Source organism: Pongo abelii, chromosome 2 (assembly GCF_028885655.2).
Source record: "Pongo abelii isolate AG06213 chromosome 2, NHGRI_mPonAbe1-v2.0_pri, whole genome shotgun sequence".
NCBI classification, from domain to species: Eukaryota; Metazoa; Chordata; class Mammalia; order Primates; family Hominidae; genus Pongo; species Pongo abelii.
The window spans coordinates 96,891,621-96,919,462 of NC_085928.1; the positions used below are offsets into that span (position 1 = coordinate 96,891,621).

Below are 27,842 nucleotides of genomic sequence, written 5' to 3' on the forward strand. Positions count from 1 at the left end.
TGAAGCTACAGAACAAGCTAAATCCATTTGGTAAACAAGTGTCTGTTTTTTTTTAAATTTAAGCATGGATTTCTTTTCACATGTATTTTTCATTTCAGATAGGTGCTTTCTATTTAAACCTTGGAGGTGCTCCAGAGGGGCCAGCAGGCACAGGAAAAACTGAAACCACCAAGGACTTGGCTAAAGCTCTTGCTGTACAGTGTGTGGTGTTCAACTGTTCTGATGGGCTAGATTATCTAGCAATGGGAAAGGTAGTTAAATTGCTGAATCAATAATATTAAATGTTACAAACTTACAGCTAGGTCTAATTGGATAAATGGAAGCAAACTCATGTTTAAACATATGAATGTGGTTTGAATATTACTTGGACTTTCATTTTAGGAGTAAAGACATTGTTTTTATCCTTGGAACTTTTACTAAATTTAACTTTCAATTCTGACTTAAAATATTAGATATTTGTTTTAAGAGGTGATATCCTTTCCTGAGAAAAAAATCACTTTCCTTTTTCTTTGTCCTTAGTTTTTTAAAGGATTGGCTTCTTCTGGTGCTTGGGCTTGCTTTGATGAATTCAATCGAATTGAGTTGGAAGTGTTGTCAGTGGTAGCTCAACAGATCCTTTGCATTCAGAGAGCTATTCAACAGAAGTTGGTCGTGTTTGTTTTTGAAGGGACAGAACTTAAGCTCAATCCGAATTGTTTTGTAGCTATTACCATGAATCCTGGCTATGCAGGACGCTCTGAATTGCCGGACAATCTTAAGGTAATATTATTTATTTATTTATTTATTTATTTAATATTTTTGAGATAGTCTCACTCTATTGCCCAGGCTGGAGTGCAGTGGCACGATCTCGGGTCACTGCAACCTCCACCTCCCAGGTTCAAGCGATTCTCTTGCCTCAGCCTCCCGAGTAGCTGGGACTAGAGGCACACGCCACTACACCTGGCTAATTTTTTGTATTTTTAGTAAAGACGGGGTTTCACCATGTTAGCCAGGATGGTCTCGATCTCCTGACCTCATGATTCGCCTGCCTCAGCCTCCCAAAGTACTGGGATTACAGGCGTGAGCCACCGTACCCAGCCCATATTTTTTGAGAGTGTAAGTTTGTGAATTAAAAAAACCCAGCATAATCCATTCAAAATGATTTTTTTCCATAAAATCGTAATTTCCCTCCCAAAACTTTTTTAAACATCCAAAAAATACTAACTGCATAAAAATATTAAAAATACTACTGAAAAAAAAATTAGAGTTTAGAAAAAAGGTGCTGCATTTGGAGAATAAACTTGACAACACCACACCTTTGAATACTTATGCTCAGCTTAAAAACAGCTTCATTTATGTACATAATATATTTCATTTATTTTATACTTCAGGTTCTTTTTAGAACAGTGGCTATGATGGTTCCAAACTATGCGCTTATAGCAGAAATCTCCCTCTACTCTTACGGATTTTTGAATGCAAGACCTCTGTCTGTGAAAATAGTAATGACCTATAGGCTTTGCTCAGAGCAGCTCTCATCGCAATTTCATTATGACTATGGAATGCGAGCAGTAAAAGCCGTTTTAGTGGCTGCTGGCAATCTAAAACTAAAATACCCAAATGAAAATGAAGATATACTTGTAAGTATTAAATATACACATTGGGAAAGTTTCAGTAGAAAGATAATTTTCTTTAGTGAGGTTAATCAGGGACTACAAATAGGCACTTGAGAGGGTTGAGCTTTGTCTTTTCATATGAGGTTGAAATGATGGTTTTTTGGGTTATGTTGTTATACTTCATATGAATACAAAGACTTTTTAGTTTGATAAGCATAGTATTGGCTTTTTATTATAGGGATTCCGTAGAGCAATGTAAAATAAACTTTGACTTTTAGCCGGGGGGTGGGGTGGGGCAGGGCGGGGCGGGGCGGGGAGGGAGAAGTGGGGTTGCAACTGCTGACAGCTAACTTACATTGTACTTTTTGGGTAATTTTAGCTTCTTCGATCAATTAAAGATGTAAATGAACCAAAGTTTTTATCACATGATATACCTTTATTTAATGGAATAACTAGTGACTTATTTCCTGGTATTAAACTTCCTGAAGCTGACTATCATGTAAGTAAACCCATGAGAATGACTTATTCGGCATAATAAATTCATCCGATGACTCAATTGTTCACCAAGATTTATTAACAAGTGAAATTATTCTGTTTTGAGGAAAATCCCCTATTTTGACCACTTTAGTTAATAACAATAAGTAAATTTGGGTACCTTCATATTATATGATACCAGGGTTAACCTGTCAAGATTCAGGTTAAACAGGCCAGGCACGGTGTTTCACACCTGTAATCCCAGGACTCTGGGAGGCTGAGACGGGTGGATCACCTGAGGTCAGGAGTTTGAGACCAACCTGGCCAATATGGCGAAACCCTGTCTCCACTAAAAATACAAAAAATTAGCCAGGCATGGTGGTGTCCCACCACTGCACTCCAGCCTGGTCCACAGAGCAAGACTCTGTCTCAAAAAAATAAAAATGAAAATAAAGTAATGTTCTTTGTAAGAGAATAGGTATTATTTTATTTTATTATAATAATAATTATTTTTTGAGACAGAGTTTTGCTCTTGTTGCCCAGGCTGGAGAGCAATGGTGCCATCGCAGCCCACTGCAAGCTCTGCCTCCCGGGTTCAACCTGTTCTCCTGCCTCAGCCTCCCAAGTAGCTGGGATTACAGGAAGAGCCACCACGCCCAGCTAATTGTATTTTTAGTAGAGATGGGGTTTCTCCATGTTGGGCAGGCTGGTCTTGAACTCCCAGCCTCAGGTGATCTGCCAGACTTGGCCTCCCAAAGTGCTGGGATCACAGGTGTGAGCCACTGTGCCTGGCTGAGAAAAAATATTTTATTTTCTATCTTGTGATTTATAATATTAGTATGCATACTGTAATAGTGTATTACACTATTGTGTAATATATAGTATTGCATACTAAATACTATTGTGTATTTAATTAGATAGAAATGAAAGTAGTAAAACATCCTATAGGTAACATAATAAGGCTTTGTTTCTCAAATTTACTTAATAGACTCATTTTTTTTTTTTTTAAAGGAAACGGTCCTTAACACAAACACACCCGGTAACTATGGGTAGTGATGAATATGTTAATTAGATTGTGGTAATCATTATATAATGTATATGTTTATCAAATCATCATGTTGCACCTTAAATATATAAAATTATTTGTCAATTAAAAATTTAAAACAACAAAAATAAGACACAAACCACTCGCATTTCCAACTTCATGTAAATTATACATATTATAATGAAGCTTAAATATGTATATACTTCTGCTTATAGCTGTTATAGAAAACCAGAATACAATTTAAAATTAATTACAGATCAGGCATGGTGACTCACACCTATAATCCCAGCACTTTGGGAGGCCGAGGCAGGTGGATCACCTGGGGTCAGGACTTTGAGACCAGCCTGGCCAACATGGTGAAACCCTGTCTCTACTAAAAATACAAAAATTAGCAGGGCGTGGTGGTACACGCCTGTAGTCCCAGCTTCTTGGAAGGCTGAGACAGGAGAATTGCTTGAACCTGGGAGGCCGAGGTTGCAGTGAACCGAGATTGCGCCATTGCACTCCAGCCTGAGCGACAGAGAAAGACTCCATCTTAAAATAAAAATAATAAATAAAATAACATTACAAACAAAATAATCTCAAATTCAATTTAACACAATTAATGAAATAGGTAATATGTGGCTGAAAGTAACTTGTTACTTTATGGGAATTTCTATTGTGAAATGTACAGTGAAGATTCTCTTGAGTTCAGCGTTCATAAACTACCTTTTGCCAAGTGATGATTCAATTCTTCCATGTCTCTCTTTACTGATATGACTGCAAAATCTTTTTGTTTGAGCTGTCAAATCATTAAGAGATCACTTAACTTGAAGACATCTTTTTTTGTCTGTTTTTTAAATTCTTATGCTCAAATACTAATATGCATTTTATGGCAGGTTAAGGTGACTATCAAGATGATTCAGGATATGCTAATATGATTTTTAAACACCAAAATGAAAACACAAAATTTTAATATTTCCTTGAAGAACTCTTATGTACTCTTATGAATACAGCAATAAATCCATAGATTCCAGTTGGAAAAATAGTACTAAATTGTCATCTTGCTTTTTAATGTGTTCTGTGTTTGTTTTACTGACTTCTTTTGGATTTCAAAAAATGTTTATCACTCCATTTTATCTTCTCTATTGGCTTTATAGTTTTACCTTAGTGGTCACTCCACAGGATGCAGTATATATCCTTGGCTTATTACAACTTTACAGTTAGTATTTTACCACTTGACAGAAAATATAAGCACCTTAAATGGTATAGTTTCATTATCCACTCACTCCTGCCCATTGTGCTATTGTTGTCATATGTTTTACTTCTATATATTTTGTAAACACCACAATACATTGTTATTATTTTCTGCTTTAAGTATTGTATTTGAGGGAAAAAAAAGCCTCTTAGACTACCCTTTCTAGTGCTTTTATTCTTTCCAGCAGATATATGTTTTCATTTGGGATTTTTTATTTTTAACCTAAAAAACTTCCTTTAGTATTTGTGTGTATGTGGGTCTTCTGGCAACAAATTCCCTCACCTTTTGTCTGTCTGAAAATGTCTTTATTTAATCTTTATTTCTGAAGAATATTTTCACGGATATAGAATTCTAGATTGGCAAGGCATCTCCTCCCCACCCCACCTTGCCCCCAGCATTTAAAGATGTTATTTCATTGACTGCTGCCTTTCAGTGTTGTGCTTAGAAGTCAGGCATTTTTATTATTTATGCTCCTCTGGCTGTTTTAATATTTTTTCTTTTTCTTTTTTGGTTTTGAGCAGTTTGACTATGTGCCTAGTTTTGTTTTGTACTTTATTGCCTGGGATTTGCTATGCTGCTTGAATCTGTGTGTTGATGTGTTTTGCCAGAAAATTTTCTTTTGTTTTCTTTTCTTAGAGACAGGGTCTCACTTCGCCCAGTCTGGAGTGCAGTGGCATGATCATAGCTCACTGCAGTGTCAACCTCCTGGGCTCAAGCAATCCTCCCGCCTCAGACTCCCAAGTAGCTGCGACCACAGGCACGTGCCACCACACCCAACTAATTATTTTATTTTTCGTAGAGACAAGGTTTCACTTTGTTGCTCAGGTTGGTATCAAGCTCTGGGCTCAAGCAGCCTCCTAAAGAGCTGTGATTACAGACATGAGCCACTTTACGCAGCCAGAAAATTTTCAGTAATTATCTTTTTATATGTTTTTATGCCTTAATTTTTTCTCCTCTCTCCTTCTGGAACTTCAGTGACATGTATATTAGACCATTCTATATAGTTTCATGTGTCTCTCATGGCTCTTTTTTTTTCTTTTGTTTTTCATTACTTTCTCTCTGTAGTTTGGATACTTTCTAATTGACCTATCTTCAAGGTTAGTGGTTCTTTCTTTGGCTTTGTCCAGTTTGCTGATAAGCCCATTCAATGAATTCTTAATTTCACATATTTTGATTTTTTTAGTTCTAGTGTGTCCAATTGGTTCTTTTTAGAGAGTTTTTTGCTAAAATGCTATATTTTTTCCTCTATTTTTTCTATCTTGTAATCTATTCTTTTTATACTTTGTAAATGTATTGTCAAGTTCTTATCTGTTAATTATGACATCTGGGTCATCTATGAGTTTGCTTTGTTTACTGTTTTTTCTCTTGGTCATCAGCTATTTCTCATGACTTCATTGTTTTTTTGATTCTGTTATGAAGTGACTATTTAGAGTTAGGGTCTTGCTCTGTTACCCAGGCTGGAGTACAGCAGTGCAATCATGGCTCACTGCAGCCTCCAACTCCTGGGCTCAAGCAATCCTCCTACATCAGCCTTCTGAGTAGCTGGGACTACAGGCATGGACCACCACACCTGGCTAATTTTTTTTGTATTTTTAGTAGAGAGGAGGTCTTGTTATGTTGCTCAGGCTGGTCTTGAACTCCTGGGCTCAACCCATCCACTCACCATGGCCTCCCAAAGTGCTGGGATTACAGTCATGAGCCACCACTCCTGGCCTATTTACTTATTTTTAAAGGAATTTCAACTTTTAGATTCAAGGGGTATATGTGCAGGTTTGTTTCATGGGCATAATCATGATGCTGAAGTTTGAGGTATTATTGATCCCATCACCCAGGTACTGAGCATAGTACCCAATAGTTAGTTTTTCAGCCCTTGTTCTCCTCCCTCTCTCTTCCTCTTAGTAGTCCCCAGTGTCTGTTGTTGCCATTATTATGTTCATGAGTACCCAGTGTTTGCCTACCACTTAAGAGTGAGAACATGCAGTATTTGGTTTCCTGTTCCTGTGTGAATTTGCTTAGGAGAGTGGCCTCCAGCTATATCCATGTTGCTGCAAAGGACATGATTTTGTTCTTTTTTATGGCTGCATAGTATTCCATGGTATATATGTACATTTGCTTTATTCAATCTACTGTTGATGGGCACCTAGGTTGATTCCATATCTTTGCTATTGTGAATAGTGCTGTGGTAAACATAATGCATGCATGTGTCTCTTTGGTAGAACAATTTATTTTCTTTTGGATATATACCCAGTAATGGGATTGCTGGGTCAAATGGTAGTTCTGTTTTAAGTTTTTTGAGAAATCTCTAAACTGCTTTCCACGGTGACTGAGCTAATTTGCATTCCTACCAACAGCATATGAGTATTCCCTTTTCTCTGCAGCCTTGCCAGCATCTGTTGTTCTTAACTTTTTAGTAATAGCCATTCTGACTTGTGTGAGATGGTATCTCATTGTATTTTTGATTTGCATTTCTCTGATGATTAGTGACGTTGAATATTTTTTCATATATTTGTTGGCTGCTTGCATGTCTTTCGAGAAGCGTCTGTTCATATCCTTTGCCCATTTTTAAATGTTTTTTTTTCCTGTTCAATTGTTTAAGTTCCTTATCAATTTTGGATATTAGACCTTTGCTGGATGCATAATTTGTGAATATTTTCTCCCATTCTGTAGGTTATTGTTTTTTCTGTTGATAGTTTCTTTTGCCGTGCAGAAGCTCTGCAGTTTAAATAGGTCCCACTTGTCAGTTTTTGTTTTTGTAGCGATTGCTTTTGAGGACTTAGTCATAAATTCCTTTCCAAGGCCAATGTCCAGAATGAAGATTCCTAGGTTTTCTTCTAGGATTCTTACAGTTTGAGATCCTAACTTTTCAGTCCATATTGAGTTAATTTTTGTATATCGTGAAAGGTAGCGGTCCAATAATTCTTCTATATATGGCTAACAAGCCATCCTAGCACTATGGATTGAATAGGGAGTCTTTTCTCCATCGCTTTTGTCCACTTTGTTGAAGATCAGGTGGCTGTAGGTGTGCAGCTTTATTTTTGGGTTTCTAGTCATTCTATTGGTCTGTGTCACTATTTTTGTACCAGTACCATACAGTTTTGGTTACTGTAATCTTATAGTTTGAAGTTGGGTAATGTGATTCCTCTGCCTTTGTTCTTTTTGCTTAGGATTGCTTTGGCTATTCAGGCTCCTTTTTGGTTTCATCTGAATTTTAGAATAGTTTTTTTCTAGTTCTGTGAAAAGTAATCTTGGTAGTTTGATAGGAATAGCATTGAATCCGTAGATTGCATTGAGCAGCATGGCCATTTTAACAATATTGATTCTTCCAATCCTTGAGCATGGGATGTTTTTCCATTTGTGTCATCTATGATTTCTTTCAGCAGTGTTTTGTAGTTCTTCTTGTAGAGATCTTCATCTCTTTGGTTAGATATATTCCTACTGTGTGTGGGTATGTGTGTGTGTATATCTATTGTAAATGGAGTTGCTTTCCTTTTTTTTTTTTTTCTTTTTTTTTTTTTCTGAGACAGAGTCTCACTCTGTTGCCCAGACTAGAGTGCCGTGGCACAATCTCTGCTTACTGCAGCCTCCCGAGTAGCTGGGATTACAGGTGCATGCCACTACCGCCCAGCTAGTTTTGTATTTTTAGTAGAGATGGGGTTTCACCATGTTGGCCAGGCTGGTCTCGAACTTCTGACCTCAAATGGTCCACCCACCTTGGCCTCCCAAAGTGCTGAGATTACAGACGTGAGCCACCGCGCCCGGCCAGATTGCCTTCTTGATTTAACTTTCAGCTTGAATGTTATTGGTGTGTGGAAATGCTACTGATTTTTGTACATTGGTTTTGTTCCTGAAACTTTACCATGGTCATTTATCAGTTTCAGGAGCCTTTTGGCAGAGTCTTTAGGGTTTTCTAGGTGTAGAATCATATTGTCAGAGAAGACAGATAGTTTGACTTCTTTTTCTATTTGGATGCCTTTTATTTCTTTCTCTTGCCTGATTGTTCTGGCTAGGACGTCCAACTTTAAGTTTTGATTGTATGTTAAACAATATGTATAAAATAATTATACAGGCTAAGGTTTTCTTTGTTTTGTTTTGTTTTTGTTTGTTTGTTTTTTGTAGTTGAGATGAAGTTTCGCTCTTGTTGCCCAGGCTGGAGTGCAGTGGTGCGATCTTGGCTCACTGCAAGCTCCACCTCCCGGGTTCAAGCTATTCTCCTGCCTCAGCCTCCCAAGTAGCTGGGATTACAGGTGCCTGCTGCCACGCCTGGCTAATTTTTTGTATGTTTAGTAGAGATAGGGTTTTGCCATGTTGGGCCGGCTGGTCTTGGACTCCTGACTTCAGGTGATCCACCCGCCTTGGCCTCCCAAAGTGCTGGGATTACAGGCGTGAGCCACTGCACCCGGCCAGGTGGTATTATTTTCCTGCAGAAAAATCATGAGTTTTTTCCCTATTTCAGGTAGCTAGGTTGTATTGCTAATCAATTCAATTGAGAGTTGACCTAAGTCAGAGTTTTGTTGCAGCATTATTGAGCTTTAGTTTACTTCTGGCTTCAAATGTCTTCAGAGTAAGAATTGTCCTGCCATATGATTGGCCCTTCCCTGTAGTAGGATTTTGGGATCTAAGTGTTCTGAGACTAAAGAAATCTCTCTGTGTGTCTTTCCAGCCAAGCCCTTGGTCTCTTGTGTCACTACATGCTGAGCAAAAGCATGGATGGTTGGGAGAACCAGCTTGGCATTTGGGCTCCTCCAAATTCAAATCTGTCACATAAGCCCACACAACCATTAAAGTCTCTATTGGTTTCTTCCTACTTTGGCTAAGTCCTTCTGTCTATAGCAGGCCCAATCCAATATCCACCATGTCCAGACTTAGAAAATGTCCCCAGGGTGAAAACAGCTGTTGCTTTGTTCTTACCTAGAAAAGGCTCATCATCCCTTTCTGAAACTGAGTTCTTTTATATATTTATTTGCATCCAAAGTACTTCTATGTGTTTAAATTTTTTATAATTTTAAAAAACTTATTTGTTTATTTCTGGTTACTACAGTGTGCAGGATTGTCTGACAGGTCTTTCTATATCCTAACCAAAAGTGAAATTCTGGGAAACACTATTAAAAGGAGTTATTTTCATGCAGCATACACCCAGTACTATGATGCTATGATCATTCATAACTTATAATAGGGAAGACTAATACATTAAAAGTATTTTGAGTCTATGTTTCTCCTCTTGATTTGAAAAAATAATAAAGTTTTAAGAAATAATAAACAATGAAGATAGTTTTTTTTAACTAGTAAATTTAAAATCTACATTTATAAGACAGGTATGACATTTATAATATTGTGTTGTAGAAATGCATTACTTTTTTTTATTTCAGGAATTTTTGGAATGTGCTCATGAAGCCTGCAATGTACATAATCTTCAGCCTGTTAAATTTTTTCTTGAAAAAATTATTCAAACATATGAAATGATGATTGTTAGACATGGGTAAGATTATATATTGCTGTAGTTAGATGTTATTTCTTAATTAAGCTGTTAAAACAACTAAAATCCATGAACCAAAGACTTGGCAAACTGATTAGGTGAGTTGAGAGCAACCCCCGCCCGCCCCCTGACCCCCCAGTGGTTTAAAAGGCAAAGGTTTATTTCTCATACTGCATGTCCAACAAGGGTTGGTAAGAAGTGCTCATTCAGTGACCTAGTACTAATAAATACCACCATTTGCATAAAAACACACTCTTCCCTTCCCAGGGAGGCACCTAAAAGTTCTAATCAATAAATGAACCAGACTCAAAGTTCAGGATCCCTAGGTGACGATGCATGATAGCCTTTGTATCATATCTGGAAGTTGTTCCTCTTGATCCAGAGACCTACAACCTAGAAAGACAAGTTATCTTTTCCTCACAAACCCAGTGCACAATAGTGGGCTTATCAGAACAGGATTACCAGAGCAAACACTCCCATTCAGAAACTGAATAATAGAAGACACAGCCAACACTGTTCTGTAACAATTCTGAAATCCAGCTGGTCATGTGAGGGCCCCAGTTCTGGAGATGGATTGATTGTGAAACTAATAGAGTTTAAACTTCAGGACCTCTCACTTGAAGGGCCTCATCTAAGGAGCCATAAGCATTTTGTATATGTGATTTATTATACAGGGTGTCATTAAAGTGGCTATGGACATTTTGTATTTATAGTTATATAAGTAAAAGTTATATATATGTTATATAAGTAAGTTATGTGTGTGTGTATATATATTTATATTTACTTAGCCGCCTTTCTTAAAACCTGAATCTACTTCTGCTTGGTTTTTGCTACCAGGGAGGGGCTTTCCAGTTTAATTCTTCTTCTTGGGCCTTAGTTTAACCTTCTGAGAGGTCTTTCCATTTCCATTTTCTTCTCTGGGCACATATGAAGTGGGCAATAGAGAAAATACTGTTCTTGGGGGAGTTGAGAAATGTTTTCAGCTTGCTTCCTGCCTGTAGAAAGTTGGGATCTCAATGGTCACGATTTTTTCTAAAGGTAGGGTTACAAAAACATTATGTAAATTTTTAAACATATACAAAAATAGAGGGAATAGTACAGCCAACCCTTATGCATCCAATACCCAAGGATCATTTTAAATATTATTTATTATGTATTTTTGAGATGTAGTCTGTTGATATCGCCCAGGCTGGTCTCAAACTCCAGGGCTCAAGCGATCCTCCCTCCTGAGCTTCCCAAGTAGCTGGGACTACAGGTGCGCACCACCATACCTAGTTCCCAAGGATTATTTAAGTCTTGAACATTCACTTATATTTTAGACTAGACTCACAGTTTTTTTGGTAGTAAACTCCCTAAAAAACAATCAGCTTTTTATCTATTTGATTCTAGACAGCTCCATGTTCCTATATCCATAACTACTGTCCTTAATAAGCCATACCTTTTAAAATTTCCTTGAAGTATCCTTGACCTTATCAGGCTTTGTGGAGGGAGCCACAATCTTAGTCTGTTTTTCATGAATCATTTTATTCTCCTGAAATGATTACTGGGAATTATATTCCTTTTTTTTTTTTTTTTTTTGGAGACAGAGTCTTGGTCTATCACCCAGGCTGGAATGCAGTGGCAAGATCTCGGCTCACTGCAACCTCCACCTCCTGGGTTCAAGTGATTCTCGTGCCTCAGCCTCCTGAGTAGCTGGGACTACAGGGACATGCCATCACGCCCAGCTAATTTTGGTATTTTTAACAGGGTTTTGCCGTGTTGGCCAAGCTGGTCTTGAACTCCTGACCTCAAGTGATCCACCCACCTTGGCCTCCCAAAGTGCTGGGATTACAGGCATGAGCCACCCGGCCCATATTAATCCTTCATAGGTTTTAATAATGTGATACAATGACCCTACCCTTGATTTGATACTTGATGCCAAACTGAGTTTTAATAGATTTTTGTTTAAAGGTTTTCTTAATTTTATCTTTTACCAGTTGCGAATGAGAATAACCTGATACATTCAATTCTAGAAGTCCCTGAATTTCTTGACTCCCTCTTTCATTCCTGCTTGCAAACTGACCATGTTTTTTTCTGGGCTCATTTCTTAGTTATGGTTCTTTTTTAAATGAAACCAGTACCTGTCATTATATACTAATAACATTCTGTTTACTATCCTTTTCACCTAAAATTCTCATTTCCTTAGGTAATTAGCTGTCTTCCAGGTAATCTCAAGGAATACATTTACCAAATGTTTCATCATTCATTGCATGACAATAATTGTCCATATTTTAGCTTCTGATACCAGTTAATTTGTCACTCACAACCTGGCCTTTAAGCCAATGCCACATTAGGGTTTTATTATTATTATTATTATTATTATTATGGCAAGAATACCCTCCCCCCTTCTAGGTACCAACTTTTGTTATTAAGGATGGGCTAGGATATTCTGTAAGAACTGTCAACACCCAAATGTTAGTGATTTAAAAAACAAAGATTTATTTCTCATTTATATATAGTAGGTTACCAGGGCAGCCCTGCTCATTATGACCACTCAGGGCCCAGGCTGTTAGAGTAAGCACCACTTCAACATTGTGGGTCACGGCCATGCTAGAGGGAAAAGGGAGCTCTGTGAGGTCTCTAGCTGGCAATTACCTATCCCCACTTGGAAGTAATGCCCATCATTTCCATTTACTACTCATGTTAGAACTAGTTACCTAGTCTTTCCACAAGAGGGCCAGAAATCCTATATGTGCCAGGAGGGAGGAGATCCAGAAATAGTCGGTAAAGAACACTAATAGTTTTATGGCAAATGAAGACTTTGGGAATATAAATCTTTCCCAGTTCTCTCCTTAGCAGGCTTCAGGTTTAGTTTTTTTAAGAGTATACAGATAATAAGTTTTCATTGTCATTTGGAGATTGTTTATTATATTCCCTTTTGGAGAAAATAATATTAGAGTGAAGAATTTGTAGTCAATCAGTTCAGAAATTAAATATGTTTTCTTCATGTCTGAGAAAAATTCATATGATTTCAAAAATTATAAGTAGTAATTATCACAGAGTAAAGTTTTATAGACTGATATAAATTATTTAACTTTTTAAAGACTCTTATTGTATAATTATTTCTTTTCCTTCATAGTTTTATGTTAGTAGGAGAGCCTTTTGCTGCTAAGACAAAAGTTCTGCATGTGCTGGCGCATACGCTAACTTTAATGAATGAACATGGCTATGGAGAGGAAGAAAAGGTCATTTATAGAACTGTAAACCCGAAATCTATTACTATGGGCCAACTTTTTGGACAGTTTGACCCAGTGTCTCATGAGGTAACCTAAATATAAGTATTCCCAACTCTCTTATGGAAAGTGCCTGTTAAAACAAGAAATGTGAAGTATTTTCATAGTTTCACTCCTAAATCCAATTTTATGAGGAGAGCTTTTTAATTCTTTTTTTTCCTCCTCAGTGGACTGATGGTATTGTGGCTAACACTTTTAGAGAATTTGCCTTATCAGAAACACCTGACCGGAAATGGGTTGTATTTGATGGTCCTATTGACACTTTGTGGATAGAGAGCATGAACACAGTATTGGATGATAATAAAAAGGTAAATCATGATCAAAAGAGAAGCAGATTCAGCCAAGATTAAGCAATTTTATGTGTTCAACAACTAAACTAGGACTCTATTTAGAATAAAGGGTGCAGCAAGTTGAGTAGGTTTATAAATTCTCTTTTCAATAAAAACTGTGCTATAGTAAGTCCTTGGGTTAATTTTTTTTTTTTTTGTAGAATGAAAGTATATTGTATTAAAATTACTGTGTTAGCCAGAAGACATAGTAATCTAGGGTGAGAATAAGTTGTTAAGTGACTTCAGTCTTATGGTTTCTTATAGAACTTTAATATTTTAGGATAAAATAACAAAAGCCTAATTCCTTTTGAAAACATGGAATGCTTCAGTGTTTATATATAGTATATCACCTTTGGCGCTATGAGATATACAAAAGAACTAGAAAGTGAAAGTATTCTAATATTTATTTTAATTGAGAGACAACATATATAAGGTATAAAATGTATACCAATTTCAAGTGTAGATTCTATGATTTTTAAAATATGTTTTTATACTCACATAATCATCACCCAAAAAATGACACATGAAATTTCCTATACCCTACAAGGTTCACTCATGTTCCTTCCTAGTTTGTTTATCTTCCTCCAGAGATAATCACTCTTCTGACTTCTATGATGAATTAGTTTTGCCAGCTCTTGAACTTCATATATTGGAATCATATTCTTCAGTGTTTTTTTTTAAATCAGTATATGTGTGATGTTCATATTATTGTAGTTCAGTTTTGTTATTTATGTCTATATTAGTATCCTAGTGTGTGAATATATCACAAATTATTTCCATACTTGCATGAAATGACTGCCCTACTAAATAAACAAACTCATTTAATTAGCATTTAAAGATACACTCAAGGCCGGACGCAGTGGCTCACGCCTGTTATCCCAGCACTTTGGGAGGCTGAGGCAGGTGGATCATTTGAGGTCAGGAGTTTGAGACCAGCCTGAGCAACATGGTGAAACCCTGTCTCTACTAAAATACAACAACAACAAAAAAATTAGCTGGGTGTGGTGGCGTGCGCCTGTAATCCCAGCTACACAGGAGGCTAAGGCAGGAGAATCACTTGAACCCAGGAGGCAGAGGTTGCAGTGAACCGAGATCACACCACTGCACTCCAACCTGGGCGACAGAGCAAGACTCCATCTCAAAAAAAAAAAAAAAAAGATATACTGAAGTACTTTATCATAGGTGGTTAATCATTCACATTCCTTCTTTCATTCATTCAGTAATATTGGTTGAGCTGAGGGTGGAAAGTAAATAGAGAAGAAGCAGGAAGGTTATTCTAATTGTAGAGTGAAGTCTAAGGGTTCAGAGCCAAGTAGATGGATTGTCTCTTACTGCATGAGAGGGAATTATGAAAAGACAATTATAGGTGAGTATATGGATTTGATTGTGGAAATTTGAAGGCAAATCCTTGTGATGATTTCTCTTTTCTTCATGAAGTGATGGGCCTTGGTTCTTTGCAAAATTAAGGATAAAAGAAGAGACTTAAATTAGCCTTTGTGGAAGATGGGAAAGAGAGCTACCTAGGAAAATGTAGAAGCACTTCTGGGTAGCACTGAGAGCCTGATTGAGTGAAAGACCATAAATTATTAGTAGTAGTACCAAGGTCTGCCTTTGTGAGATACTCTCTACCAGTCTAAGCAGCTTAGGTGTAGGTGATATTGTAGGCCTGGAAATATAGTAAGACTTTAAAGATATTGACATGAGAATGGTAGAAGCATTAGACCATAGGACAAAAGCTGCCTAATGAAAGAAGTGAAAACATCAGGGATGTGAAAATGAGGAGCAAGTGTAGTAGGAGACAATGAATGAAATAACTGGATGGATTGGAGGCTGTGGGCAGAGACTGAGATACTTGAATTTAATATTTCAGAATTGTGTAGTATTTCTGGAGAGAAGGTCCCAGATACATAAAGTGGACAGCTGGAGTGGAGCAAGGTGGTCAAGGATCTGATGGGCAGCCGTGTTGAGATTCTCAGTCTTTATAAACACTGGATCAGGCAAGAGTTATAGTAGAGAGAGAGAGATTAGGCCATGTCCCAAGGACTTTAGCTATTGAGAAGGGAATCATTGAGTACTGTTGAGTGGCAGGAAAAAAACAGGGGTTGTCAAGGGTTGTAACTGGGGATGGAATAGAAGTCGTTGGGAAACAACACAGGGCAGTGAGGAGAATGCTGACCCTACCTTTCAAATTTGTGCAGAGTTAGGAGGATGTTTGCTGAAATAATCTGGTCAAAGATTAAAAGTATTCTAGACCAGCACATCCAGTAGAACTTTTTACAGTACTGCAACTATCTGCGTTCTCTGAGAAGGTAGCTACTAGTCACATATGGCTACTGAGCATTTGAAGTGTGGCTTAGTGCAGTTGAAGAACTGAATTTTAAATTTTATTTAGTTTTAGTTAGTTAAAATTAAATAAAAATAGCCACATATGGCTAGCAGCTACCATATTGGACAATCCACCTCTAGATCATTTTACAGCTAAGAAACGGAATCCGCAAATGTTAAATTTCTCATTGTTGACATGTGACTACATAGGGGAAAAACTGGAACTAAAGTGATGATTGTAAAAGCAGAAAGGAATCACTGAAAACTAAATGTAGAAGAATTTAAAAGACTTAGTAATAAAATTAATTTAGGTATCAAGTTAATAATAATTATTAATACTATTAAAAGTTAATGATAATTCCATAGGTGCAAGCCAAAGAGATTGAGGAGATAGGATGGCTTTAATAATAGACAAGATAGAAATTTGAGGGAAAGGAAGCAGTTGATAAATTCAGTTTTTGACATATTTGATAAAAGAAGAAATGTTTTAGATTAAGAGACCAAGGAGACATAAAAAACCCAATGCATAGTCTTTGATTGAATTTTGCTTTGAATAAATCCATTGAAAAGACATTTCTGGTACAACTGAGGAAATTTGAGTATTGACTGAGTATTAGATGATAATGAAGAATTATTAATTTTGTTAGATGTGATAATGTTATTGTGATTACATAGAAAATATACTTATATTTTGGAGACATAGGCATTTGGATGTGAAATGCCATGATGTCTGTAATGCTCTTTAAACTGTTTTTTTAAAAAGGTAATGGCAATATGGCAAAATCTTAACATTGATTAAATCTATGAGCTGGGTATATGAGTACGCATGCTATTCTCTATTTTCTATTTTTTAATTTAATGAAAAGGTCTATGGTCACTTTATAAATTCAGGAGTATTTCACTTAATTTTCTTAATAGCCGATATTTCTATAGGATTTTATAGGTTTTGGACTTTGTCTTATAGTCCCCCTTCCTACAATTCTACGAGAGAGCTATTATCCCTGTTTTATAGATGAAGAGACTGAGACTCAGAGATGTTAAGTATTTGCTTAAATACTTAATAATTAACAGGGCTAGACCTAGAATTAAGATTTTCTGGCTTCCATTCTAATTCTTATTCCATTATATCACAGGAGCTACTTTATCTTATACATAGTATAAATTTTTATCTGAGAAACTTGAAATTTAAAAAAATAAATGTTTGAAAAATAATTGCTTTTAGCTTTGCCTTATGAGTGGAGAAATCATTCAGATGTCCCCCCAAATGAGCCTCATCTTTGAAACAATGGACCTTTCCCAGGCATCCGTAAGTTCATAATTTAATACAATGGTGGTTTGTTCATTTCTTCATTCTTTAATTTAGCCAATAAGTATTTTTTATTATATGTCAGAAAATGGGTTAGGCACTAGGAATATAAAGATGAATAAGACACAGTGTATGCTTGTTTAGGGAGGATGAGAAGCATGTTAATAATCCCAATACACAGCTATATGTTAGTGTTTTAAGAGTGTGAAGAGGATGGCTGGGCACGGTGGCTCACGCCTGTAATTCCAGCACTTTGGGAGGCTGAGGCGGGCAGATCACCTGAGATGGGAAGTTAGAGACCAGCCTGACCAACATGGAGAAACCCCATCTCTACTAAAAATACAAAGTTAGCCAGGCGTGGTGGTGCATGCCTGTAATCCCAGCTACTCGGGAGGCTGAGGCAGGAGAATTGCTTGAACCCGGGAGGTGGAGGTTGCAGTGAGCCGAGATCATACCATTGCACTCCAGCCTGGGCAACAAGAGTGAAACTCTGTCTCAAAAAAAAAAAAAAAAAAAAAAGTGTGGAGAGGAGTGAGCATCTGTGAGGAGGATGGATAGAAGAGCACCATGGAAGGTAACTGAGTGTTTGATCTGATTTTGAGGAAGATGTAAGACTTCTCCAGGGAGACTGGATTTGGAAATCCTAGGCATTTCCAAATCGAGATAATGTTTAAAGACATGGAGCCTTTGCATGTCTGGGGAACTGAACTGCAAATAGTTTTCTGTATGGGGAACGTCTAGACTGTGTGAAGCTATGTGAGGCAGATGGGAGCTAGATTATGAAGGATCTCATGAGTCATCCTAAGAAGTAGTTGATAATTGCCAGGTGCCACTGGTATAAAAGCAACAGTGCAAAAAGAAAATTTTGCCTTTTTTCTCTAGCCTGCCACTGTAAGCCGTTGTGGTATGATTTATTTGGAGCCTTCACAGTTAGGATGGGAACCACTTGTGTCTTCTTGGTTGAATTCACTGAAAGGACCTCTGTGTGAACCAGAACACCAAGCTCTTCTGAGAGGACTTTTTGTGTGGTTAATACCACCCTCTTTAAACCAGCGTAAGAAAAAATGCAAGGTAATCCTATAATTCTCTGACCTATTCAAGTTTCTTTGTTTCCATTCAACTTGACTAAGTCTAAAGTCACAGTGGTTGGTAGAATGAATAACTAAAACCAGTTTGTCCTTATGCATTTACTATCCACCGTTGGTTTTATATTGCTTAAGTTATAGCTGAATAACTCAGGGGTTGAATTTATTCCAGCTAAACTATTTGTATACAACCATAGTGTCTAAAACTGTAAAAATTCTAATTACTTTCCGTATTTCAAATTATTTTAAATATGTGCCTCTAAAAACTCACATGTATATTTAGTGAGTTTATGAGTTATTTAATATTTAGTATTTTATGACAAAACTTTACATATTGTATTAGCTTCCCAGGGCTGTCATAACAAATTGCCACAAACTTGATGGCTAAAGCTACAGACACGGTGGCTCACTCCTATAATCCCAGCACACTTTGGGAAGCTGAGGTGGGCGGATCACTTGAAGTCAGGAGTTTGAGACTAGTCTGGCCAATATGGTGAAACCCTGTCTCTACTAAAGATATAAAAATTAGTGGCATGGTGGTACATGACTGTAATCCCAGTTACTCAAGAGGCTGAGGCAGGAGAATCACTGGAACCCAGGAGATGGAGGTTGCAGTGAGCCGAGATCATGTCACTGCGCTCCAGCCTGGGCAACAGAGCAAGACTCCATCTCAGAAAAAACCCCCCCAGAACCAAAAAACACCCGAAAACCAGAAATTGATTGTCTCACAGTTCTGGAGACCAGAAGTCCAAAATCAGGATGTTTGTAGGGCTATACTTCCTTGGAAGCTCTAAGGGAGACTCTTTTCTTACCTCGTCCAGATTCCGGTTGCCTCAGGTGTTCCTTGGCTTGTGGCTACATAACTCCAACCTCTTCTTCCATCTTCACATGGCCTTCTTTTTATTTTATTTTATTTTTGAGACGGAGTCTTGCTCTGTCTTGCTGTGTCACCCAGACTGGAGTGCAGTGGAGCAATCTCGGCTCACCACAACCTCTGTCTCCCAGGTTGAAGCAATTCTCCTGCCTTAGCCTCCCGAGTAGCTGGGATTATAGGCATGTGCCACCACACCCAGCTAATTTTTTTTGTATTTTTAGTAGAGACAGGGTTTCTCCATGTTGGCCAGGCTGGTCTCGAACTCCTGACCTCAATTGATCCACCCACCTTGGCCTCCCAAATTTCTGGGATTACAGGCATGAGCAACCGCATCCGGCCAATCTTCACGTGGCCTTCTACTCCACATGTCTCTCCTCCGTGTGACCGTTACAAGGACTTGGATTTAGCACCCACTAGATAATCCAGAATGATGTCTTCCTCCTGAGATTTTTAACTTAATTGCTTCTTCTGAGACCTTTTTCCATATAAGATCACATTTATAGGTTCCTCAGGTTAGAACATGGAAATATCTTTTTGGGGACCATTGTTCAACCATTTCCACCATCTCCTACACACACACATTAGCTTCTTACATATAAATAAATATATTGATATAGAGAGGGGAAAGAGATAGTTTTATCCTAAAATGTTGTTCTAGGGATAGAAAAAAGTCCCATTTAAAAGAAAAAAATGAGCAATTCCACTTTATGAAGATTCTGTATAGTGTCTTCATAGAGAAAATAGACAAAGTCCCTTGCAGTTTTAAAGCTCTAATGCTATATGTTGTAAATAATACAAAATAGGCTCCACCTTTCCAGGTAATGAGTAATGGATTTTCTTCTCATAGTTCATTCTCATCCAGTCAGTCCCCAGATTTTTTTTTTTTTTTTTTTTTTTTTTTTGAGACAGAGTCTCTCTTTATCCCCCAGGCTGGAATGCAGTGGCACTCCACCTTTCAGGTTCAAGTGATTCTCGTGCCTCAGCCTCCCAGGTAGCTGGAATTACAGGCGCAATTACAGGCGCACACCACTACACCTGGCTAATTTTTGTATTTTTTTGTAGAGATGAGGTTTCGCTATGTTGGCCAGGCTGGTCTCGAACTCTTGGCCTCAAGCAATCTGCCCACCTTGGCCTCCCAAAGTGCTGGGATTACAGGCATGAGCCACCTGGTCCAGGCCCCAGGATCTATTGATTTTCCCTTCTTGATAACATTTATACCTGTCTTCTTTCCATCCCTGTTTCTGCAGCCACCTCCTCGCCCCACCCTTCCCGTTATAGCATCTCAATTCTGACCATCATCACTTCCTACCTGAATCAATACAATACAGCTGCTCTGGTCCAGTCTACATCCTGCTACAGAATGAAGTTTCCAAAACACAAATCCTTTCTGTTTATTCCTTTATTTAAAACCCTCCCTTGGAACTCTCTTCCTCTCGTAATTAAATCCTTAATACAGCATATAAAAACGTTTTAGGATCTGACTCTTGTCTATTTTTCAAGACTAATTTTTGGGCATTCCTCCTTCATACCCTATTTTCATATCCTACAGAATCCCCTTAATAATCTGTGTCTGCTCACATCTCCATTTCTTTGTATACATTCCCCTGCCTTGAATCCTTCCCTTGTTCACCTGGCAAACTTACATTTTCCTTCCAAGTTCAGCTCAGCTATTATTACTTCCTCCAGGAAGCCCTCCTTGGTGTATCTCTCTCCCGTTTTCCTCCTTGTGCACTCCTCCAGTTGTTTATCCCAAGCACTCTAGTAGCCTCCTCCTACCCTGAGACTTTCTCTGTCATATCATTATTACATCATATTGTTTTTGTCTATTTAATTTTAATATCACCCATTTTTAGGGATTCTTTTATTTCCATATCTCCTAGCTTGCCACATAGGTATAGTATGTTTTTCATAAATGTTTGTTGAATGAATAAATGAATGAATGGCTCTTGGAGACTTCATTTCTGCTATCCTTAGAACACTGTTTATTCTCTTGAAGTAGCTAGTTTTCATTTGTCAGAGAATTTAGAATGTATTATGTGCGATTGTACAATTGTTATGTATAATTGTGTAATATAATATGGGAAACTAAAATATTTGAGAAATGTTTTATCATGCCTACTTAAAGTTTTTAAGTTTAAATATTAAAAAGACCTTAAGAGGCTAGGTGTGGTGGCTCATGCCTGTCATCCCAGCACTTTGGGAGGCTGAGGCGGGAGGACTGCCTGAGTCCAGAAGGTTGAGGCTGCACTGAGCTGTGATCATACTACTGCACTCTAGCCTGGGCAACAGAGTGAGAGCCTATCTATTAAAAAAAAAAAAAAATAGCCTGGTGGTGCACACCTATAGTCCTAACTACTTGAGAGGCTGAGGTAGGAGGATCCCTTAAGCCCAGGAGTTGGAGGCTGCAGTGAGCTATGATTGTGCAACTGGACTCCAGCCTGGATGACAGAGTGAGACCCCATCTCAAAAAAAAAAAAAAAAAATAGACCTTATTAAAACCATGTATGCTTTTATCAGCTTTTAAAAATAAAGTGTTTTTCTTATCTTCTAAATAAGATGAAAATTAAGAAAGTTATCTTATTTTCACCTTGCAGGAACTGATTCCTACAAGCAATAGCAATGTGGTTGTATCTCTCACACGCCTCTTTGAAGTGCTACTTTGCAATGTGGTAGAAAATGATCCTACTAGCAAGCACATTCGTGTTTGGATTATGGTTGGTTTTATACTTCATGTAGTTTTTAATTACGAATAAATTATGCTTCTGGTACATGATGTTTATATTGAGAAAGACATGACAAGATCCAAAGCTGTTTTTTGGTGAGCATTGAAAGAATAGCTGGAGACAGTAAAGTTGCCCTGATGCCTGGTATTCTGATATAATAAAAAGCACTGTAAAGAAATGAAAATGTCAGAAGGGACCAAAACTATCTATTTTTTTTTTTTTTTTGAGACAGAACAGAGTCTCACTCTGTCACCCAGGCTGGAGTGCAGTGACGTGATCTCAGCTCAATGCAACCTCCACCTCCCCACCCCAGGTTCAAGTGATTCTCCTCCCTCAGCCTCCCGAGTAGCTGAGATTACAGGTGACTGCCACCGCACCTGGCTAATTTTTGTATTTTTAGTAGATATGGAGTTTCACCATCTTGGCCAGGCTGGTCTTGAACTCCTGACCTCGTGATCCACTTGCATCGGCCTCCCAAAGTGCTGGGATTACTGGCATGAGCCACTGTGCCCGGCAACTGTCCTTTTTTTTTTTTTTTTTGAGATGGAATCTTGCCCTGTTGCCCAGGCTGGAGTGCAGTGGTGCGATCTCAGCTCACTGCATCTTCTGCCTCCTGGGTTCAAGTGATTCTCCTGCCCCAGCCTCCCGAGTAGCTGGGATTACAGGTGCGTGCTACCACACTGAGCTAATTTTTTTTTATCTTTAGTAAAGACAGCGTTTCACCATGTTGGCCAGGCTGGTCTCGAACTCCTGACCTCAGGTTATCCGCCCACCTCGTTCTCCCAAAGTGCTGGGATTACAGGTGTGAGCCACCACGCCCAGTCAACTATCCTATTATGAAAGACTATAATTTGATCAACAATAAAGTGATTTAATATTAAACAAATTTGGACATTAGGTGAATTAATTTTATTAATTAATTAATGTTAAGCCAGCATGTAGGCAACATAAAAGCTAGCTATGAAAGACCAGGAGTAGGCCAGGTGCCGTGGCTCATGCCTGTAATCCCAAAACTTTGGGAGGCCAAGGTGGGCAGATCATTTGAGGTCAGGAGTTTGAGACCAACCTGGCCAACATGGTGAAACCCCATCTCTACTATAAATATAAAAATTAGCCGGGCGTGGTGGCAGGCGCCTGTAGTCCCAGTTACTCAGGAGGCTGAGGCAGGAGAATTGCTCCGTCTCAAAAAAAAGCCAGGAATAGGCATCCAGCCAGCTAGGTGGAGTGTTGCAGGCAGAATTCATGGAGGCCTCACGTAGGGAGAAGTCAGTAGTCTTGGTTAGCTAGGCCAGAGGGAATGGCACAAGTAAACAGATTATCAAGAGCCTGAGGAAAGAGGTTTTTAATGTCTTTTTCCTGGTCTATGCTGGTTTCCCATGCACCACCTTATTCCTAAATGCATTGATCCTCCTCCCTCTCCCCTCGCAGCATGGCAGTTGCCTCCCATTGTTTTTCCTTCGATTTGCTGCCCAAAGTATCTGCTGCCTCAGACATCTCACATTCCACAGTTTCTTGCTAACCATACCCCTTCCTTTTATCCTCCTTTTTTACCTTTATATCTTTCCACTTTAGAAGATATTGAACAGACATGTTTGAAATATAATTTATTTATTCCTTTTTCTCTCTAGGTTGGGAACTGCCTTTTACAAAACTAAGTTTTAGCTTTCTTCCATATCTATCACTGTTACTGTTTATAAAAGTATCATGGGAATAGTTTACCTATATAACCTTCAGGTTTCATTTTTCCTGAACATTTTATTCTGTTGGTAAACCTAAAACCTAAACCTTTCAAGTGGTTCAGAATCACTTCAAGAGAGTTATACAGATTGATATCTAGGTGAAATTTTTCTCTGAATATATATTTACTTTTGAACTAGATAAGGCATGTACCTACAGTAAAATTCAAAAGGCAAAAGTGGGTTTTCCCCACTTTTCCATAGCAGTCCCCCAGCCACACTGAAGGCAGCTAATATTACCAGTGCCCTATATAGAATTCTAAAAGTATTTTATGCACACACTCTTTTACATGTATACATTTTTAAATACATTAGCATACATTATCTACTGATTTGCATCGTTTCTCCATTGTAATATGTCATTTTCATATTAGTGCTTATAGAGTGACCTTGTTTTTTAACAGCTGCATGTATTTCAGTGTATTAGCAGAATCCAATTAAACAGACCATTTCTGAAGAACAATTTGGGTTGCTTTTGATCTTTTGCTATTACAAATAGTGCTGCAGTGAATATTCTTGTACATGTATCATTTTCACAGGTGGAAATATATTTGAGTATAAACTCTCACAAGAGAAATTCCTAGGTTACTTGGTAAGGACATTTTATTTATTTATTTTTGTTTTAAAAAATATTTTGTAGAGATGGGGTCTTACTATGTTGCCCAGGCTGGTCTCAAATTCCTGGCCTCAAGCAATCCTTCTGCCTTGGCCTTCCAAAGCTCTGGGATTACAGGTGTGAACCACCATACCCAGCCAGTATGGGTATTTAAAATTTTGTTAGACGTTGGGCGCGGTGTCTCACGCCTGTAATCCCAGCACTTTGAGAGGCTGAGGTGGGAGGATCACGAGGTCAGGAGATGGAGACCATCCTGGCTAACATGGTGAAACCCTGTGGTGGCAGGCGCCTGTAGTCCCAGCTACTCGGGAGGCTGAGGCAGGAAAATAGCTTGAACCCAGGAAGTAGAGGTTGCAGTGAGCTGAGATCACACCACTGCACTCCAGCCTGGGTGAGAGAGTGAGACTGTCTCAAAAAAGAAAAAAAAAATTTTTTTGATAGATGTTGGGCCAGGCACGGTAGCTTATGCCTGTAATCCTAGCACTTTAGGAGGCTGAGGCAGGTGGATTGATGAGTCTAGGAGTTCAAGACCAGCCTGGGTAACATAGCAAAACCCCGTCTCTACTTAAAAAACAAAAACAAAAAATTAGTCAGGATTTGTGGTGTACCCCGGTAGTCCCAGCTACTTGGGAGGCTGAGACACAAGAATCACCTGAACTGGGGAGGTTGAGGTTGCAGTGAGTTGAGATGGTGCCACTGTACTCCAGCCTAGGCAACCAGAGAGAGACGCTGTCTCAAAAAAAAAAAAAAAAAAAAAAAAAAAAGACATGCAAACATTTTGATAAAAATTGCCAGAGAAATGACTTATGTGGCTTAGCGGTGATCCATTCCACTTTATTTACACTTATGACCTTGTTCAAGTAAGTTGAGCACGTCCGAATATATTGAATTTTGGTTAATGTTTCTCCTAAAATGCCTTTTAAAATAATTGCTATAAGTTAAAATTTTTCTCCACCAACAGGCTTGCTTTATATTCTCTTTGATTTGGTCGATTGGAGGAAGTTGTGATACAGATGGCCGTCATGTTTTTGATACTTTCATACGATTAATCATACTGGGAAAAGATGAAGAAAACCCAGTGCCAGATTCTGTGGGTAAATGGGAATGCCCATTTGATGAAAAAGGCCTGGTCTATGACTACATGTATGAGGTATGACATAAAAAGCTTGGTATGTTAAGATAAAACACAAAGGCTTAGACCAGCAGACAAAGCTCCTGGGTTTTCATCCTAGAGTTATTTTGACTCCTGCGGTGAGCTTTTTAAGCTCCCTTCTTTTTAGTTTCACCTCCCATAACTTACTGGCTGTATAAATAAATTTGCTTCAATAATATTTTTATAATTTCACATTTAAATTAATTTTTCCATTTTATTAAATAATTCCCCAAAGCATTTTTTAAATAGCAAGTATTTGAATAATTATTTGATTCATACAAATTTTATTTCATCCCCCATAAGATCTAGATAGAGTATTAGTTATAATTTCACTTAAATCTCAAGTTTTATGATAAGGAAGTAAACCTAAAAAGGTTAGTGGCTAGCAGAGCCAGAACTTGACTCAAGTTCTCCTGACTGACAGTGCAGGACCCTTTTGCCAAAACCATGCTAACACAGAATTTTAAGAATCTGGCCAGAAAGAGAGCTTCATCCTCATTAGCCATAGCGGGAAGTCAATAAAGTAATCTCTAAAAGTGAAAAAAGGGGTGGAAACACAAGCATATTCTTTCTTTTTTTTTTTTGAGACGGAGTCTCGCTCTATAGTCCAGGCTGGAGTGGCGCAATCTCGGCTCACTGCAAGCTCCGCCTCCCGGGTTCATGCCTCAGCCTTCCGAGTAGCTGGGACTACAGGCTTCCGCCACCACGCCTGGCTAATTTTTTGTATTTTTAGTAGAGACGGGGTTTCACTGTGTTAGCCAGGATGGTCTCGATCTCCTGACCTCGTGATCCACCCGCCTCAGCCTCCCAAAGTGCTGGGATTACAGGCATGAGCCACCGCGCCTGGCCCACAAGCATATTCTTTAAGAATCGAAAATAAATACCAAACTATCCAGCTTAGAGAAGGTAAAGGTCTCTAGGAAGGGGAAAATGACAGTAGGGGAATGCTGTTTTTCTTAACCTTGTAAATCTTTTGACTGTAAAATATGTACATATATAATGTTGATAAAAATAAAAGCTAAAACTTAAAAAAAAATACAAATATGAATTACTAAAGAAACATTCACCCAAACTTACAAAGTTACCACAATTCAAACACATAACATAAACGTGTACAATTTGCTGGAAAATAGGAAAAGATTGTGAGATTCCAGCCACAGCTCTGGAACAGGGTCCTAGGGGGCTACTTTGGCAGGTATTAAAACTTTTTTTACTTAATAGTGGAAGGGCTGGGGGTCTCCAGGGAGGGGTCAAAACAACCTGGAGAAGAAGATAATGGTTGGGGGTGGAGTGAAGATTGGGAGGCACTCAGGGGTGTCAGGACAGCAGTTATTTAGCCAGTGATTCAGAAGAATTTCAGTATCATAACAATTAATACAGCTATGCTGATATATATCCTGGTTGTTTCAGCCTGGATCAAAATGCCAAAGAGAATAATGTTAGAGAAACAAATATAGTGGTTTTATGTGATATTTTATTTTTAGTTAGATTATTGCCCATTTATTTTAAAATATAAAAAAGTAAAGCCAGAATCCAGGAAATTGTGACTTGAAGTACATTAGAGTGGCTTTCAAATAAATACTCGATGTATGCAAAAGGACACCTTGAAGGCATTTGGGGAATATTGGAGTGTTAAGAAGACATAAAGGCAAAAGTATCTCAAATGTTAGATATGTTGAATATGTGATAACAAAAGTTACATTATGTTTTTCAGTTTATTAAAAAGGAAAATTGAAAAAATATATATTTTTAAATTGGTGTTTAAATTTAATGAATGCTTATTTTATTAATCTGCTTATGACTTAAAATATGCTATATGTGTTCTTTTATATGAATGTAATATTTCATTAAAAGGGGGAAGACTAAAGTTTTTAAAAGCTAATATAATAGTATAAGTGTTGAAAAGAGCCTTTCAGATACAGCAAGTACATGGTTTTAATATTTTAAAACTTATATTTTCTTGTAGTTGAAAAACAAAGGTCGCTGGGTCCATTGGAATGAATTAATTAAAAATACTAATTTAGGAGATAAACAAATCAAGATTCAAGATATCATAGTCCCTACGATGGACACAATTAGATATACGTTTCTAATGGATTTGAGTATTACCTATGCAAAGTAAGGAACTCTGCTATAAACAAGCATTTTGAATGTAAAAGTACCATTTTAATAGGATTATGGCAATTTTTGAAGTATTTGAGATCATCCTTTTTCAGATAACTGAAATCCTGGGGGACTTGTTGACATGTTGAAAGTGACATCTGTTGCTATTGGCAAACCTGGAATGCACACTTCCCATTGCCCACTCCAAAGCCCTTGCCATCATACTTTGCTGCCTCATAAGTCGCCTTACATTTTTGATTTGTAACAGCCCACTGAAAGTCTGCTGCTGTTACTGTTAAAAAGGTATGCAGTCTACTTAAAGATTCAGCGTACTCCTGAGACATCAAAGTAACCATGATCCACATTCTCCTATTACATTCAGCATTTTTCACCTATGTCCTATGCCAGTTCTGGATTCCATAACATAAGATAAATATTAAAAACTCAGAAGAGTCCATCAAAAGTAAAGACACATGAAACTGATCAAAAGCCTAGATGT

The 27,842-nt window shown here is 38.0% G+C and overlaps 1 protein-coding gene across 11 annotated transcripts in view; it reads left to right on the top strand.

Annotated features, from left to right (window-relative positions):
* The window catches only part of DNAH12 (dynein axonemal heavy chain 12), a 269,970-nt gene that overhangs the window by 110,742 nt on the left and 131,386 nt on the right, over positions 1-27,842 (top strand). For 9 of the 11 annotated variants that reach the window (XR_010139196.1, XM_054551999.2, XM_054552001.2 and 6 more), the window contains 12 exons: positions 99-251; positions 520-759; positions 1,371-1,616; positions 1,972-2,091; positions 9,715-9,824; positions 12,940-13,123; positions 13,261-13,401; positions 16,970-17,053; positions 17,936-18,124; positions 21,607-21,726; positions 25,049-25,237; positions 27,207-27,358. Coding sequence is in view for 8 of the 11 variants with exons in the window: in XM_054551999.2 (XP_054407974.1) it covers positions 99-251; positions 520-759; positions 1,371-1,616; positions 1,972-2,091; positions 9,715-9,824; positions 12,940-13,123; positions 13,261-13,401; positions 16,970-17,053; positions 17,936-18,124; positions 21,607-21,726; positions 25,049-25,237; positions 27,207-27,358 (1,928 nt within the window). In the remaining 3 variants the exon portion in view is untranslated. Of the gene's footprint in view, positions 1-98; positions 252-519; positions 760-1,370; positions 1,617-1,971; positions 2,092-9,714; positions 9,825-12,939; positions 13,124-13,260; positions 13,402-16,969; positions 17,054-17,935; positions 18,125-21,606; positions 21,727-25,048; positions 25,238-27,206; positions 27,359-27,842 lie in introns of those variants that run through there. The other 2 variants (XR_008523741.2, XR_008523742.2) reach the window with 2 other exon arrangements.